The sequence below is a fragment of the Pimephales promelas genome, chromosome 18, assembly GCF_988280905.1.
Source record: "Pimephales promelas chromosome 18, fPimPro1.hap1.1, whole genome shotgun sequence".
NCBI lineage: Eukaryota > Metazoa > Chordata > Actinopteri > Cypriniformes > Leuciscidae > Pimephales > Pimephales promelas.
In genome coordinates, this window is record NC_142786.1 from 11,645,541 (window position 1) to 11,665,161 (window position 19,621).

Consider the following 19,621-nt stretch of genomic DNA (forward strand, 5'->3'; position numbering starts at 1 on the left):
TGCCGCGCTGATTGGCCGGACTCGTGACTCCCAACAAATAAGATGTGCGGGGACATGAGTCTAGTCTACAGAGTGGTGAGTTCCGACAGAGGTGGCTGAGTTAGAGCCAAAAATAGCGCATTTCAAAATAAAATTATTTGATCTGAAAATCGGATTTGAAAATGGCCGATACCGATAACCATAAAAATGCTTAAAATTGGCGCTGATAATCGGTCGACCCCTACAGGTGAGCTATCCTTTTAAGTATCCTTCTTCACCCTCTCACAACATTAGACATATTTGACTGCTGCTGCTGTCTTTTCTGTCAAAAGTTTTGTATTATATAAAACATTTTGTAAAACAGTTGTATTTTGACACTTCTTGTCAAAAGTGTCGGTTGTATTATATATGTGCTCACTGGCAAGTGTAGATATGGCATTATGCAGACAGCTTCTTTGATTCTAATCGAGCATATTACAAACCAAACTACATCTGGTTTGTAGCGCAGATGTAGTTTGAGGGAATTTGTGTGTCGAATTAATGCGATTATTTAGCCTTCCTTTAGTGGCCCTTTGATGTTCACATGCGAGAATGCGCTTACTTCACACAGCTCTCTGAGCGTGAGAGAGAAATCCAGTATTTCCTTACACTAGAAACATTTCAAATTATTATTATTTCTGGCATTATAAGGGGGGAGTTAATTGTAAAATTAAGCTCATCACTCAATCACGAGCCAAAATACAGGCCCTAAAAATGTTTATATCTGGCGTCCAAGTATCAATACAATGTCCCCACGCAAAATATTGCAACACTATGCTGTATCTATTTTCCCCCACCCCTAATAAATACTGTTCTTTCTATTCAAAGAATCCTGGAAAAAAATGCATCTTTCATTTCATATTAAAATATATTCAAACAGAAAGTTTTAAATTGTAATATTTCTAAAAAATGAGTATTTGTACTGTATTTACATGCAGGCTTGGTGAGCATAAGAAACTGCTTTCAAAAACATTAACAAACAAACAAAAAATAAATAAATAAATAAATAAATAAATAAAATAAAAACTTACTAAACCCAAACCTTTGAACGGCAGTACATGTATGTATGTATGTATGTATGTATGTGTGTGTGTATATATATCCCAATGAGAGAAGATGAAAGATGAAATAACTTGCTTATCGGTTGTCTGAGTCCAGGTAAGTTGGTAAGAATCTCTAAGGTGTCTCTGTGCGATGTCTTTCCAGCTAAGAGGGTCAGGATATGTTTTCGGCTTTCTATGTCAGCCTGCTCACAAGGCCACATGCTTGAGCTCACAAACCATTCATCAGCTGAAGGAAAAGAAACACATACACTAGTAATCTCTTATTGCCAGATTCAGAACACCACACATAAAAAGTTGCATATCTCCTTTTTACCTCTCAGCATTTTCAAAGCTCCCTCAATACTCCCGCTGTAAAGGAAGAGCTCTGTTGCCATAGTGACCAGTTGACAGCGAGACACCCCGTGTTCATTCCCCATAATCCCCTTCAGAGTGATGAACTCGATGTGCAGTCTGAACATCACACTGACCAGCTTCACTCCCTAAGAACAAGCAAGACATAACACAGTTTTCAGTCAAAGGTTTCCTACTGTACAGCGTGCTTCCACAAACAGCATACACACCCACCTTATTCCACTCTTGTGTCCTGTGGTACCTGAAGATCAGAGAGACTCCAATTCTTCCCAGGATGGTTTTGATCATTTCATTAGACAAGGCTTGCTGACACACTTACACAGAATAGAGACATGACAATCCACCCAAAATTAGTCATAAAACATTTATTTTCATGACTTTTCCCATTGTTTAAAATCCAGTCAATATTTATTTCAGAGACTGTACTAATATTGACATAATTATTTTTAAGCATGGCAAACCTACTGTAAGACACTTTATGTAACAGAAACTGATAGTGTATACCAAGCGTGCCGAACAAGCCCTCAAAAGTGAAGCCAAAACGTCTCGATCGCCCCCCTGTGACCGGTCCTAGTATAGCTCATAAATCCCGCCTCCCCATGTTATTCAATGGGACGCGAGACCAACTAAACAATTAAATTACACTTCACATATCCTTTTTCCAAAGATAGTTTCTGTCATTTACTGTAGTTTCTATCACGTTGATGTAATTTCAAGTGTTCGTTTTTAAAATAAGTTTGTTTTTAGTTAGTTATGTGATGATAAAATCGGTGCTCTGACATCATGATTGACAGCTGTGATTGACAGGTTCTCTGTGCGAGGTAGTCACTGAAGCACCAGCGGACTTTTTTCATAATGTTGATTGTGGTTAGTAGTTGTATTTACCTTATTTTAACGAGGTTCTGCAATCAGCAGACAACATTGGAGAAGAACGAAGCAGACAGAGGACACTTAATGAAAGTGCGGGGCGTGTGCTTACGTTTGATTCAGCGCGAAGGAGGGCGCGGCCTTGATTTCGCGGCTTTACTTCCTGCTCACGACTGCGCATGACTGGTCCCGAAACACTCAAGTGCGCAGACTCAGGTCCCAAGATGTCAGCGTCATATCGAGACACTTGCGGCTACAGTTCTCTCCAATGGAAAAGAGCGGAGGGGCGTCGTCCATCTTTTTTTACAGTCTATGGTGTATACGTATACATGTATATACACATTGGGGTGGAGCCGAACCCAAATACAGTATTCGGAAAGGCACAAATGACGCGTTTTATACGAATACTTATTTCGAAAAATACTTAAAAAAAATATTTGTATTCGTGAACAAGAAAAACTTTATATCAAAAAGCAGTTTCCTCATGAGACCACAGTGCATGCCCGGAGGAGTGAGTTAGAGTGCGTGAGTGACGTTCAGAAAGAGGTGACTGACACAGGCTGCTCCACGCAGCAACAGAGCGAAAAAACACTTTAACACATCAGTTTTTGTTAAATAGATTTTTGTACCTTAACTGGGTTCCAGAGGCAGTTTATAAGTTTGATCGGGAGATTATTAGCTGTTAGCTTGGTAATTTGGACAATAGGCTGTTGACAGAGTCAGAGTTCTATGCTAAGGTTTTTCTCAAGGAGCACGTGCACCTAAATGAAAAAAAAAAATGTAGGAGCACACAAAGAAATTTGAGCGCAGTGAAAATTTTTCAAGTAACAGAGTTTAACAAACTATTTATTATATATATATATATATATATATACACACACACACACACACTACATGTGTGCTGCTGCTCTTTGTGTTCAACTATGGTGTGAAACCGTCGATTTCAAGCAGAAGTATAAATCACACTTTACAATCACTTTATAAAACAGAACAAGGAGAACGTGCTGCTCTCAGGAGGAGGCTATTAGTATTAGTATCTACTGTAGATTTAGTCGACTAAAATCTTATTGTCGTCTAAAACTAAAACAATTCAAATGACTAAAATATAATGGGTTTAATGCATTCAATTGTAATGCATTAATTTAGAATTTCTCAAAAATGTCCAAACCCATAACTATACTCCTGGAGAAAACATCTATTAACCAGGTAATATGAATGATTTTAAAGTCTGAACATGCAATATAGATACAGATTTAACTATACTGTGACTTAAAAAATATCTTAAAATTATATAAAAACACTTTTCCTTAAATAGTTTTCTTTTCAATGAATGATACATGCATTCTTTATAACTACTTGCGTACATCATTCTTTATTCTTTCAAGCAGTAGACATATTTATTTGTATGAATTAAATATAATGAATCCTTATTAAAGCTATTAACGAGCAGTGAATGTTATTCTCTTTTTCTTTTGTTGCTTGATGACACAGACCGCATTAGGTCTATTACCCACGGACACTTTAAGACACCGGATCATGTCCAATGACATGCGGATCCAATTGCACTGATGCACATCCAATACACTCAAAACTGTTTAAGACATAACCAACATAGTGTACCTGAATAATCTCCAAAACTGACATTGACATAATGTTGTGTATTTGTCCATTCAGACATGAAAGAGAGCTCAGTTCAGTCCTAGCGTGCTGTGTGTCTACCGGTATGTGCATGGCTGCACGGTTCGGGTTGGGTGTGTGCGAACAGAAAATCGAAGAGAGCTCTTTTTTTGTGTTATCACTCTTATTTAGATAAATGTCTGCTCTACTAATTCTCCCAGACATTTACATTTTTTAACATTTAATGAGATGCAGCACGTCAACCCGTGTGCCACTAGGTAGATCAGCACGTTACAGTACTAATCGCGCATATACCACAAGCGTAATCGCTTCCCAAATCGTCAGTATCTAACATTTTTGTCTAGTTTTTATTCGTTGACGAAAATGTCAATAGATTTTCATCATAGCTTTTGTCATTCAGAACTAGTTTTTATTTAGTTATAGTCTCGTTTTTGATTATGGTAGGTTGTAGTTACTCACACATTGTGCTCGTAAATCATTTTTCCCGTTAACACATGTCGATTTTTAGAGGCATATGCGAGCCTCTTTAAGCTGTTTTCTTTAAAACATACTACGAGAATTGTATTACATATTGTAGCCTATCTAATTATGTGTCTTTGTCTGTCATTAATGGATTCATTGGTAACATGTGCATCATTCTAAATCATTGGTTGATGTGATTATGGGTGTGTCAACTGGTGTGGGCATTTAAGACTGGATAAGGTATTGTTCTTTTGCACACTGAAGAAGGCACGCGCCGAAACGCGTTTGTGTATAATAAAACTGTATATGCAAAGTGCGGCCTCTCTCTTCCATACAGGCATATGCGAGCAAAATGGTCACACTGTAGAGCCCTGAGAGTAACGTTAATGTTCGGTTAAAAAGGTTTAAAATGCTTGAGTAGTTGTGTCGAATTGTATGCACTTGTGGGAGTTATATGGTACATTAAGTTACTCTGTCTTTTACAGACAGCAAGATGTAGATCAATAAGTACACTACCTCCCCCTAGTGTCAGGTCTTAGCCTTACATACCAAAGGACAACTAATGTAACAGGCCAAGACTGTTACAATGTTATTTTCTTTTCAAAAACGCCAGACTGCAGCTTTAAGATGACAAAAAGAAAACACTGAATCCGTTTGAAGCTTTCAAAAAACAGCATTTTTTCCCGTTAGACTAAGATTTTTCATTAAATAAAAATAGCAGCCCTACCTCAATCTACACCTTGTCTAATTTTTATTTTAAAAAAGCAACGTCGACGTGATGTAGGATTAGTCTAATTGGCAAAGTGTCTTTTACAACCTTTGAACAGATTCTCTGCGTTATCTCCTCAGATTGCCGTGCATCGCATACCACGGTGGGCAAAGTTTGTTGTCCACCACACGATCACTTTGTGCTTGTGGATGTTTGCTTCGCAAATGATACTGCATCGTACTTGTACTACTACTGTATTTTAATATCATGCAGCATATTTTACCTGTAACTTCATCGCCCTTTCTGTTGAAATGTACTTTTCGCTCGCTTCATTTAGCTTGCTCGGAAAAAAAAGTGCGTGCAGGCACATGTGGTTGCGCGTGTCGATGCACCCTGTGAGTTATTCTATATGGCCTGATTATGTTATTTTTTAAGTTACATAGCCTGCAACCAGTTTTCCTTAACTTGACTAATTAAGAGGCGATATTTGACCGGCATATCATCAAAATGTTCGTAAAACAAAAACTCACCATTTTTTTCTAGCAGAAACTAGCCGTGTTGGGCAAATAATGTAATTTATAGTGTAACATCGGTACCACCGACAACCGCAACAAGCAGGTCCATAAGAAGTAACAGTGGCTGTAGGATTTTTATCTAGTTGACAAAAAATTTTGATCAAGTGAACATTAATTAAATTTTGTTTGGGCAATATTAAAGAAGGATTTGATCATATTGTAAAGTGTAACAACAATCACCAGACCGTTCGTGCCCTCTGCAGGAATTTGTTTTAATACATAGTAATGTACAAGTTGATCATGTCTAGGGTTGGGTACCGAAACTCGGTGCCAATAGGGAACCGGTTCTGCCGTAAACGGTAGTAACCAGACCGAATTAGAATGAACATTTCGGTGCCTGATTTCGATGCCTGAGTCTGTGGCATGAGGCGCACACACGCAGTCTCTCGCGGTCTCCCTCTCCGACGTGCACGCACTATATCGAAGCACTGTCTGATCTGTCTTTCACGTGCGCTCTTGCTCGCTCGCTCTAGATTCAGGGAGATTTGAACTAATTTGCGATCATCCGGGAGCAGTTATCAATATGCGGGAGACTCCCGGAACGTCTGCTGATAGCGAGGAGATTAAACACACGTGAAATGTACACGTGAAATGTTTGGCTGCATTTCACGTGTAAAATTACGCGTCAGAATAACGATTGTCTATGGATATAGAAGAATCACCATTCGCGCCGCATTGACGCTCACATCGTCATATTATATTAGCGCGTGCATCATCTGCTCCTCAGAGTTCTCTGCCGAAAAAGGAAGATTGTCGGCAGCGCGAGATATTTGGCAGCGAACACAGCGTCTCGTTCCCTATTCAGAGACAACAGAGACGTTCTCTTTCATATACTCAAAGCTGCGTATAAGACGCAGTGGGAACGAAATATCAAACTGGCTAAGAGCTTAACTAGTAAATGACAAGATAACTTAGCCTAAGTTACATGACTAGTTAAAGCAGACAAAACATGGAAACCTGTAGCCATGTCGATATTATATTACCCTGGTACAGTGGCGGTTCTACTTTGAATTACACCCAGGGCGAGACCCCCTTCGAGCGCATAAAAAACACATAATTAAAGTTGATTTTAGTTGATCATTATGAAAATTATTAGATAACATAGTGCCCAAAATTATCACATACAAAAAATCTTGTTCAAAAAGCCTAATACATAGTAAAATCAATTCACCAAGTTAATAACATTAAAGATTTGTTTTAAAGGAGTGTCTTTTATCTTACCTACTAAACTTAAAAAAAAAGCTCAACCTCATATTTCAGCATTTAAATCATCTCTATAAAAAGAATGAGTCAATAAAGATACATTCCTGACATTTATAATGCACTGTATAGCTTATCTTTTATTATTAATAATAGTAAAATTCGTACCGATTTTCCCATGGCTGTCGTTGCAATGAAACCATCATTACACTGCGTTCTCCACAATGACAAAGTTTTAGTAGCTAATGTATTTCCACCACAGAAAAAGGCTTGCTGTAGCTCTGCTGAAAGATTTATTTACGGAGAAGAGAGAAAAACACCCAAGTGTTTGGGTGCACGTGCACTCCTATACTGAAAAGTTTATGAGCGCGCTTCCCGTGAGCGCATAATGAGCGCGCTTCCCGTGCGCCTATTTGAAAATTTGAAATAACGACCTCGAGCGCGCAAAAGACGCGATACCTGAACTAATCAGGAGATCCCCTTGACATCGCTTCTGCGCACGGCATCTTCTCAGCAAGCAGGGCGCCATTGCCAATAATTGAATCGAAATGATAAAAAATTCTTCGCGGCACAGAGGATTTTTTTTTTTAACTGCTCGTGCCGCTGTTCTGTCGATCTGTCCTACCTTGTCAGATTTTCCTACCGTAGCGCATAGCCATATCTATCGGTTCATCCTACCTCGTCGTAAAATCCTACTGAGCGTTTCTGCTTCGCGTCTGTGACTAAGTACATAAAATATTTCAGTGTAACTTTGCCGAATTTTCTTATTAGGCCATGTTACGGTGATTTTACAGTGTTACCTCTTCAGATTGTCCTATGAAATAAACGGTAGGATGATTTTACGTTGCAAAATACCTCATCAGATTGTGCTACCAGTATGAAATAAACGAGTAGTATGATTTTACAGTGCAAAATGCCTCATCAGATTGTCCTAACAGTATGAAATAAACGAGTAGTATAATCGTGTGTGTGTTTATATTTTACACCAAACAATCAAATCAATTCCCCGCCAATTCATCAATTTAATGTTTGAGTAAACAGTTCTCATTACTGCTATTATATCTTTGTATAGTAATAATTGACATAAATAGTGAAAAACTTACCTCAGATGAAGAAGATCTCGCGCAAGTAGTAAAATATTATGGGCGTGTTGTTCAGCGTGACAAAAATGACGTATTATTGATGTGCGCATGCGCAGTAAGCCTTGGTAGGACAATCTGACAGGTAGGATGGAATGTCAGAACACCGCCCCCCATGTGACATGAAGAAATGCCGCCCCGGGTGACTGCCCGGTTCGCCCGTGCCTAGAACCGCTACTGCCCTGGTAGTAATCTCTATTAATCTCCAGTATAATTAAATTGTTTAATATAATATTGTTTTATTTGATATTATGTAAATATGAACTTTTATTTTATATTGGATTATTTATTATTACCATATGAAGAGCTCTTTTCCAAAACGCGATAAACGCCATTTTTTAAAAAAAAAATGAGTTTGTCGTGTCATTCTGCTGTGGACAGAACCCTTTCGCTGCTCCATCAACGTTTCATGCCAAATCGCTATATTTCCTTGTTTAAAATGTACTGCAAGATACAGTTTCTTTCCAAACCGCGATAAGCGCCAGCCCTGTTTTTAGCCAAAACGCGATAAATCCACGAATTCGATGCAATCCAGCACGGCGGCACTCTGAACAGAGGTTTGTTTATGTTCATTCATTCCTCAAAATGAGTCCTAGTTTTCTAGTCGACTAGAAGTAGATAATTTAAGCCATTTGTCTAATCAGTAATCATATATTGATTGAATTAAATAGGAGAGAAACCATGTGAGCATATTTAATTGCCTTTTCCGCATCTCAACGCATGCATAAAGCTTGCCACAAAAAACCGGCAAAAGTAATGATTATGCATGAAACATTTGAATTGTCTATTAATAAACTAGTGTTTTCTGTCAGTGTCAGCAGCAAAGATAAAGTTTATGATGCTTACTTATCTTGCCATCTTTGCAGTGAACGCGCATAGGCCTATAGAAACGCATACTTCGAATTAGCCTACATACGCAGAGAGTTGCCAATTTATTTTCGTTTTTAATTGTTTTGTTTAAAAGTAGATATTTAAAGCTTTCTGTAGCTTAGTTCTCAGGTCTGTGAGGCAAGCATCGCGGTGTTTCGGTTCATCATATGAGACGCGCTCCGGTTCACCTGCGCGCCTCTGTGTCCTGACTATATTGTCTGATTTTTGCTTCTAATGTTTTAATCCAGTCAATTTGTTGATGAAACATTTATTAAAAATGAATATACAATTTATATCAAACGAAATTTACAAGCTTTCTACAAAACAAAACTTAATAAGTGGTCAAAATCATGTCTGACCCAATCCAAATATTTTCCGATATTGGGCAGCTTTTGAATTTTGATCCTATCTCACTCATCTCATGCGGTTCCCTTTTCATAGCCTACTCAACATAGATGAAATAAGTAACGTAATATTATTAAACAGAAACGTGAAACGTATAGCCTATGTTTATTTTATGTTTTTTTGGGGTTTTTTTTTACTTATATTTAAGCATCACGCCGCTCCGCTTTGCTCACATGCTATGTAGCCTATACATGTGTGTGTGCATGTGCTGGAGGGGTGCCCATCCCTTTTTTGAATATATCGTTATCATTATTAATCATTTTTTAATAATTAGTTTTTCATGCATATGTTGAAATCGGTACTATTTGTTTGAGGTTTGACACTTTACTAAAAATGACTTTACTAAAAATGATACAAAAAATAGATGGATTTATAGCGTTTTGAAAAAAAATAAAATTAACTATTTAATTTATCATTAACAATATTGTTGTTTGATTTAATAATCATTGTTCAAAATGTTCAGACTGAACCAATAAAACATTTCAACAGGATAATTTGAATATTCACAAAATGTGTGGGTCTAGGTAAAAAATTTAGTTTTCCTGAAAACTATTGAAATAGATTTATAGCGTTTTGGAAAAGAGCTCTTCATATGTTACTTGTATTTATATTGTAAGTTAATATTGTGTCCAGTTTGGCCCTGTAAATAAAGGGGTATTATTATTTTTTTGACAAAGTGTGTGCGGTTTCGTTTTAAGTACCGTTTCAAGAACCGTTTAGGCACCGGAACCGTTTAAAAAATACTGAGTAGGTACTGGTATCGGATAAAACCCAACCTACAGGGTTTGTACACCTTTTCCTAGGTCAAATTCAAGCACTTTTCAAGCACTTTCAAGGTCCATTTTAAAGCTTTTTCCAGCACCTTATCCACCGTAAAATTACAAAACAATGCATAGTAAAAAAATATTATTTAGCGTTTTTTCTACATTAAAAGAGATGGGCTAACATGAAATATACAGCCAAAATTTTGTTTCGTAATAGCAGAAGGATCAGATATTGAAGCAAAACACAGGTTTTATTTTTTAAAATGTTGTTGGAGGATTTGATCCAAATGACATAGAGGTGGGCGGTATGACCAAAATTCTGTTTCACGGTAATACTAATTTTATTTTACGGTAACGATATTAGTTATTATCAGTAGTATATATCAGTAGTTATTTATACATGTAGTTATTCTCGAAAAATCATCAAGGGCTTTGTATACTAAATAAACCCAAATACTTCAGAAATGAAAAGTTCTTCTCCCTGTTTGACCTTTTTTGGCAAGTAATTAGTTACTCAAAGTAAACTATTTTGAGCTAAATATAGTGAACAATAGTGAACACTGACTGATATTAAATACAACTCATAGGTGCAATTAAACTTTAAATAAAGTGTTATTGCTTTACCTCATCAATCAGTTTATAATATCTATTCTAAATATTTTATTTTGAACTATTCTATTCATAATAAATTAGCAACTTCCTTTTAATTTGGTAGGATAATATTAGCAATACTATTATGTTTAAATGTGTTCCCTGGTACATTTTTCTGCTTATTATACTGCGTTTTTTAAGGGGCTTGTTTTGCTCTTTTTGTTATATCTGGCAACCCGTCACCTGACGTTCAGTTGTGTCAAGTTCAGAAGTGACTAAAAGGATAGCAGCAGTAAGAAAACCGAACAGCATCTACTGTTAAATGTTGACTAAGTAGTTTATATTATACACTAGGGGTGGCACGGTTCACAAAACCCACGGTTCGGTTTGTATCACGGTTTTAGGGTCACGGTTTTCGGTTCTGTACGGTTCTTGTTATTTTTTCTTTTAATCTTTAACACTCCAGAAATGTACTTCAGCATGTGATATATAGCTTAATTATCCACACTTTAGGATACAGTATTAAATATATATATATATATATATATATATATATATATATATATATATATATATATTATATTCATGCAATCATGCACAAACTGAATTTGACTCTTTGACTTTAAGCACATTTTGGGACTATCTCAGAGGAAAGCTAGGTGAGATTTAGATACAGCAAGAGAGAAGAAATTGACATGCTTTTTGTTTATTTGGCAAAAAAAAGGAGAATGTGTATCACTATCTCTACAAGAACTTGTGCATTTTTATCACATAAATCTTATTTACACAAAGAAATTAACTTTCATGTATCAACTGCTAACTTTTGTAGCTCTTACCAAAATTCAATCTTTTAAAAGAAAAAGAGAGGAACTCTTAAAACACTGTCTTTTAAATGTCAATATACATGAAACCTCATTGCCTATAGATAATTAAGCTATAGCAATAGCAATTTAGCAAAGGCCATAAACATAAAGTGAAATTTAAGTTCAACCTAAACACAAAAACAGTATCAACAATGCTTCTATTCCCAAAATGTGAGGGTACTTTTTTCCACTTAAAATTAAAGTGCAGGGTTTGGAAACGTATGACTGAAGCTCTTATCTATACATAAAGTGCCACTGTAGTTAAATTAAAATATCATAACATGAAATCCAAAATGTTCCCACACACCGGACTTATACCATAGACTTATACGACGCTGGCGCGTCCTCCAACTCCCTCATCTCTCCCACTTGCCATTTCTCCGCGTGCCGTGACCTGCAGCGCTCCATACTCCACTTTTACTGGCTTGTTTATTAACTTGAACCGGCGCTGCACAGAGCGATCGGTAATGACATCAAATACCGCGAAAGTGATGAATGCATACGGAGCCGACTCGCGCTAGATTGATGTTATTCACCGATCGCTCTGTGCAGCGCCGGTCCAAGTCGAACAAGTTTATGTCGCGCGAAAAGAAAACACACGTCACATACGGGCACGAGGTTACATTGCGCATGCGTCGAACCGTGAGACGCACACACGCTCCGAACCGAGACAAGCGAACCGAACGGTTCGGGTGTTTTTTCATGTACCGTGCCACCCCTATTATACACACCTTGTAACTGCGTCATTATTTAATATGTTACCACAACCGGTACACACACTGACACACCGAGCTCCCTCTCAGTGTGTGTGCGTGCGTCTTTTTGCATCAGTAAAATGCGATCGGTTCATTTGAGTGTCAAGTTGTAATCACGGATCGAATCAAATGAAGATTTTATCAGCTGGTTCAGTGGCCAATTGTTTGGAGTTAGAAATATATAATTCGTGCTGCCTATTTAGTAATTTTGCCACAGGTAGGCTACCGAATCCAAGACTACCTGGAGGAGGTGCTCTGAGTTCGGCTGCTCCCGAACCGTGCCGCGGTTCGCGTGAATGTGAAAGAATCACGGAATCACTAAGTAAAGTGACCTGTGCATGCGTTTTAGCTGATTATGGTGTATTTAGTTAAATAAAACACATGTAAGGGATGATAGTGTAATGTTGATTTACCTTGGATACGAGTGAGAGTGAGTCTGCAGTGTATTCGCACACACACACATATAGCGCGTCGTCAAATTATTAGAAGTCCACTTTCTCCTGCGTTTGCAATCAGCAGTGAGCCAAATGCAATACACAACCTGTGTTGTTCACTCAGCTGCGCATAATAACACCAAATGAATAAAAAACGCAATAAATACAGTAATGTTTTTTTTATTAATTTGGTGTTATTGTTTCTATCATGCGTCGTGCACGTTTGTGATGCGCAGCACCAGGAAATGCGCAGCACCAGGAAAACCGGGAACAATCACGCTCGGGCCACAGCAAAGATTTATTTCGCCATTTAATAAACGAAATATTCAGTCAGATAGGTATTTGTTGTGTAAGAAACAGCTACAATTTCAAGCACTTTCAAGCATTTTATCCAAAATTTAAGCACTTTTCAAACCTTGAAAACACAACATCAAAATTCAAGCATTTTCAAGGTTTTCAAGCACCCGTACGAACCCTGAACCTATACCCAACCCTAATCATGTCCATATTATACATTATAGCCTATTATATGTATTTTATATGGATCAATAAAATCATGATTACTTGCTTTTGATACTTTATTTGAACCAATTATTATTGACTCAAATGTTATAATATACAGTCAGGTCCATAAATATTGTGACAGACACAATTCTAATCTTTTTGGCTCTATACACCACCACAATTGATTTTATATGAAACGAACAAGATGTGCTTTAACTGCAGACTTTCAGCTTTAATTTGAGGGTATTTACACCCAAATCAGGTGAACGGTGTAGAAATTACAAGTTTGTATATGTGCCTCCCACTTTTTAAATGTACTAAAGTAGTTAACTAGACTTTAATAAATGGAACCTTATTGTAAAGTGTTTCCGATTGATGTCTCTTGAGTTCAGTGTTGGATAGATCAGTTGTTTTAACTATTCATTAAAGTGAATCGGTTCAAATGAGTCATTAGTTTGCGAATTGGACGTGTCATTAACGGACCATGGCACACGTTGTGTGATTATCCAGGCAGTTTCTAGGACATCGCACAAGATTTGTGTCAACACAGAAAACATTTCATCACTGGATAGATTTTTTTTATTTTTTATTGAAAGTGTGGTTTATGTCATCTGAATGTGTGGAACGCTTGGTAACACTTTATAATAACTGCACGCTATTAATCATTAGTTAAGCATGAGTAAACAGTTAATTCATCATTTATAAAACATTACTAGACATTAATATGCAGTTTATAAATATAGCTATACATGCTTTTTCTTGATTTATAAGCATATCTATAATGCATTTAATAATTGTATTTTCATACTTTGTTAATGATCAATTAATAATTTCTAAATGAAGTATAGCATTATTTACAAACCAGTTGTTTAAGAGTTGTCAGTCATTCATAAGATCACTTAGAAAGTGTAAGTAAATGTAGTAAATACAGGTAGTTATAAAGCATTTAGTAGTGGTTAGTTAACTATTTTTGTGAGCTAATCTAGAGTGAGGACTATTCATGCTTTGTAAAGCATTTATAAAGGTGATTTAACCCTTGTGCTGCATTAGATTTTTAACACCGTTGAGTGCATTAAGGACCAAAAATGGCCACATATTAAACATTGCCTAAAATATTATATATTATTATTATTTTCCACTTTTACCAAGTTAAATCTTTTAACCAGCATCAGTCCTCATCATAACTACCAAAAATGTATTCAATTTCAGGATTTTAACCCTTTAATTACCAGTTTTGTTTGCGAAACCATCGATTTGTATAAGAGGAAAAAACACAAAAATTCAATTATTTTCAATAAACTAAATGCAAAGAGAAAACTTTAGATTTGGATCATCACAGTCCCACTTTGCAAAAAATCCCACTTAGCGCGTTAGAGACCAAAAATGGCCACCTATTAAACATTGCCTATTGCCTAAAATAAGGTGCATTTGCACCCATAGGGAATAAATATGTAGTGACGTCATCTGGTGGAATACACTATATAATGCAAATATAATGCTTTTGCTTCAAAATGAAAGGATGTTTGTGCAAAAATCATGTTTCATGTATTACTGACAGCCTCAGATTTAAACAACGTTTTAATGGGTTTCAATGGGCCATTTTTGGTCTTTATGGTGCTGAGTGTTACTATTTGATCTACACAGTGCGTGTTATACATATTTTGCAAAATGGCATCACATTTTTTACATGTATCCAAAATGTCACAATTTTGCCAAATTTCATACCATTTGCATTAAAACAGCCAAAATGGTCAAAGAAATTAAACTGCAAAAGACCAAAAATGTCCCTAATGCAGCATAAGGGTTAAAGACTCGTCAATCTTCTAAACAGAAAAACGTAACAAACACAACGCAGTGATACAGAACATAGAAATATTTAACAGCCTTTAAAAATGCTTTACAAGGCATGACTAGTCCTCACTTTAGATGAGCTCACGAACAAAGTTAACTGACCACTACTAAATGCTTTATAACAACCTAAATTAACCCTGAATTACAACATTAATATATGTTAATAAAGCATTTATTAACACATTAAGTAACCATCACTATATGTCTGAATAATAAGATGTATGAATGTACATTTAAATAGTTTATTAATCATTTACTTACTCGCTCTAAGTAATCGTATGAACCACTGAAAACTCTTAAATAACTGGTTCATAAAAAATGCAATTCTTCATTTAGAAATGATAAATTGATCATTAATAAAGGATGAAAATACAATTATTAAACAAGTTATAGATATGCTTTTAAATCAAGAAGAAAGCATTTATAGATGTATTTATGAACTGCTTATTAATGTCTATTAATGCTTTATGAATGATGAATTAATGGTTTACTCATGCTTAACTAATGATTATTAGCGTGTAGTTATTATAAAGTGTTACCGAACGCTTTTCAGAGAGATAAGGCAACGTTATTTTAGCACAATTCACAACCATTGGAATTTCCGACCTTTTACCGTCATGTATTTTGTCATGCGTCATGTGTCTTGTCATGCAGTTTGCCTATTTTAAATATTGAGATACAAAAGCCTGTATTTTCTAATCATGCACCAATTTTATTTGATGTTTCTCTTTCAAATAACACTGTTTTATGCTCCACCTCGTATCCACAGGATGATTAAACAATTTTCCGAAGCATTTAGTAATGTTATAGAGACTACAGAGCCGTCTGCCTCCTTATGTACAGATCAGCTTATTTCATGTTTTTCATCCACCTGTATAAATATTCTTGATAAAATTGCACCACTCAAGCCCAGGCGCTCCAAACCTAATTCTGAACCGTGGATTAATGATTTAACTCGAGCGGCTAGGCAAAAGTGTAGGAAAGCTGAACGCCAATGGAAAAAAACATACGTTGCAATTTTTTTATGATATCCTAAAGCAGTGGTTCTCAAAGTGGGGTCCGCGGACCCCTGGGGGTCCGCGAGCTAAAGCCAGGGGGTCCGCGAAATAATTTACAACCTAACGTTTTTTTCCATGCTATGAGTCATGTTTTCTTTATCATCTGAAAACATGCTGTTTATTCCTAAGTAACTTATATAAAGCATTTAACATAAAACAATACAAAGTAGACACTTAAAGTTTTCTATAGATAGATAATCTATGTCTTTGCGTCAAGTAGATTCGCTGCTGTTGATTTTGCGGGACGTGCGCCAGAAAGGAGACAGAGAGACGGCATGAACCCGCATCCGGTTCTTTTCTGTATTTTTAAAAGGCATGACATTTTGTAGTCATTTATAATGTAGCCTATACACAAATAAAAAATGGACACTTTACCGTTTCGGATGATGCACTCTTGTCTTATCTATGACCATAAATAAGAGTATTCCTGTTTCCACTGCTGAGGAAAAATTCCCATGTAATTGCGCGCCGGCGTCTCGCGTGCGCGCACAATAGTCAGTTCTAGCACTGCTACTGTAGATTTGACATTAGAAGTCTGATCATTATCAAAATAAAAGTGCATAGTGACAGGGCCGTACCCACAACTGAGGTTGCAAGGATGCACATCGCGATGATAACTGACCTTCTCGTCTGAGGTGCTTCAGCAGACTAACAACGATAGCTCGTCAATGTCAAAATGTTTGAGTCGGAGTGAACTCAAAGTTCCCCGCACGACGTTTCAGTCAACGGTCATAAAGTGCGAGATAAGATGTAGGCCTTAATTAACATAAACTAAACAGCTGTTTTAGAAAAAAGTTTTAAAAAACGACTGAAACAATCAGTTTGCAAAGTATTAATCAAGCTCAACTTTAAAAAAGGAAAAAGCAGGTCAATAGAAACATATGTGCCCATGAGATTAACATTATGGATTCATATATTTAACATATAGCCTACTGTATGTTTTTTTTAGCTAATTACAGTAGCTCAAATTAACAACGCACGCACCTATTAAACATAATGCCATTATCATTGTATTTATAGGCTTATGGGCTTTATTTGTGTGCAGAATAGGCCTAATTATTGAAACATTTCTCTTTTAAGGCCATTCCTGATTGGAATATGTGATTGTGTTTCGTGACATCTTGACAAAAAAAAAATGTATGCCACTGACTGACATGCTTCTACTAAATCTATAGTTATCCAATTGTGGGGCCTTAAAACACCTTAAAATGCACATGTGTAGATCAAGAACATCAAAAATTCCTAAGTGAGGGATCCTAACTAAGTGATTCCTAGCAAGATCACTTTCGTTACCTCAGTAGGCTATTTAGAAATTCCTGCATAGTACCCTGGGTGGAGACCATTCATTTTGTGCAAAAATATTTCATTTGCCGCTCACACATTAACTTTGTGCTCAATAACTGTTATAAATATGAGGGGGGTCCTTGGAATTTTTTTTCCCCTGAAAGGGGTCCCTGGCACCAAAATGTTTGAGAACCCCTGTCCTAAAGGACTGTTGGCGTAATTACCAGAGAACTGTTAAAACTGAAAAGGCTAAATACCTCTCTGATGTTATCAATAAAAATGGCCATGAACCTCATGTTCTTTTTAGAACAATAAATTCTGTTCTTCATACCCCTCAATATTTAATGCAGGAAGAATCTACTGTGATTTGTGAAAAATTCCTCCACTTTTTTGTGGAAAAGATTACCCACTATTAGAGCTAGCGTTTCACCTCCAGCCTCTGATCCTTCCATTTTTATTGAGTGTTCTGCAGTCTTCAGTGAGTTTGAGCCTGTTTCCATCGTGGCCCTTAATGATAGTGTAAACCATTTAAAACCGTCAATCTGTTCCACTGATATTACTCCACCATGTATATTTAAAGAGGTATGGAACACTATTGGACCACATATTCAAACAATCATAAACAGTAGTCTTTCTTCTGGTTATGTGCCACTTTGTTTTAAAGAGGCTGTGGTGCAGCCCCTTATTAAAAAACAAAATCTGGACACTTTAGTTCTCTCAAATTATCATCTGATTTCTAAACTTCCTTTTATGTCCAAGATAGAGAAGGTAGTTCTAGTGCAGTTACAAGCCTATTTAGATCTACATGTTATTCTTGAGGTGTTCCAGTCTGGTTTCAAAACTTTTCATAGCACAGAGATTGCACTTATAAAAGTTTTTAATGATCTTTTGATTTCAACAGATTCTGGTGATCCTACAATTCTGATGCTCTTCTCATCTCGCGTCTTGAGCACAGCGTGGGGATTAAGGGCACTGCATTAAAATGGTTTAGATCGTATCTCTCAGAGAGAGTGTTTAAAGTTGAGTATGGGAGCTCAAATTCTCCAGTTGCACCAGTGACACGCGGAGTACCGCAGGGCTCTATTTTGGGACCGATCCTCTTCTCCCTTTACTTGCTTCCATTAGGATCTATCTTAAAGAATCTGTACACAGATGATTTACAAATCTACCTGCCTATAAAGAGTAAGGGTGAGGATTTGACAAAAAGGCTCTTAGATTGCTTTTATGACATTAAAGCATGGATGGCTCTAAATGTATTACATTTTAATGAAAGTAAAACTGAAATTATTATTTTTAGTTTGAGCAGCTCTACTAGCACCTCCAAATTGGACCTGGGACCCCTGACGCCTTACATAAAGTCTATGGCAGGGGTCCTCAACTGGCGGACCAGGGTCCAGGTCCAGACCCCAATACCATTTTATCCGGACCTCTAAACATTTTTGTTAAAAAGTTTTAGAAAAAAAAAATAAAATGAATTTTTATCAGGAGTAATTTTTGAACAGGCGTGCGCGCAGGCAACTATGTCTGTGTTAGGTCCTTTGCAAGAGCCGGGGTCTGGAGAGATCACAAACTTTGGCTTGTACACACATTACTATGATATTCGTGAATTGATTATTATGGCTTTGTCAAAAATTAGAAAAGTGGACCCGCATCTTTCGAGATGAGTGGACTGAAGTGTACGCGTTCATTTTTGCCGTCATCAAGCTCTACGAGGCCCGTGCGTCTTATTTGTTCGGAGTCTGTTGCTGTTGTTAAAAGTGGAAACATCAAGCGGCATTTCGAGACAAGACGCACAACTGTCAATGAAAATTATCCGCCAATAAAAATTATGCTTCCTGTTATTGATGTTGAAAGGTTTAACATGTGAATATTTGCACTAAAATGAAATAATACTTGAATGAATTTCAACAAAAGCAGTTGAATACATTTAAAGATAAAGATTTTATTGTCAAAAATTTTGTCAATTTGTTTACATGGTTACAATTTAATAAAATTTAATAAAGTGAAAGAAAACTTATTTTGCCGGGTGTTTTTGCATGTCCGGACCCTTGTTTACTGGGCTCATCGGGTTAGTGGACCTCTTGCCAATTTAGTTGGGGACCCCTGGTCTATGGTAACGAACCTTGGTGTAAAGTTGGATAGTGATCTTAACCTTGAGAAACAGATAAACTCTGTTGTAAAAGCCAGTTTTTTTCAACTTAGGCAAATTGAAGCCTTTT

General features: G+C 36.7%; 1 protein-coding gene across 3 annotated transcripts in view; it reads right to left on the bottom strand.

Moving 5' to 3' along the window:
• The window catches only part of topaz1 (testis and ovary specific TOPAZ 1), a 106,108-nt gene that overhangs the window by 11,782 nt on the left and 74,705 nt on the right, over positions 1 to 19,621 (bottom strand). For all 3 annotated transcript variants that reach the window (XM_089122823.1, XM_089122824.1, XM_089122825.1), the window contains exons 14-16: positions 1,647 to 1,747; positions 1,396 to 1,561; positions 1,156 to 1,308 (exon numbers count right to left, since the gene is read on the bottom strand). In XM_089122823.1, coding sequence (XP_088978949.1) covers positions 1,156 to 1,308; positions 1,396 to 1,561; positions 1,647 to 1,747 — 420 coding nt within the window. The remainder of the gene's footprint in view (positions 1 to 1,155; positions 1,309 to 1,395; positions 1,562 to 1,646; positions 1,748 to 19,621) is intronic.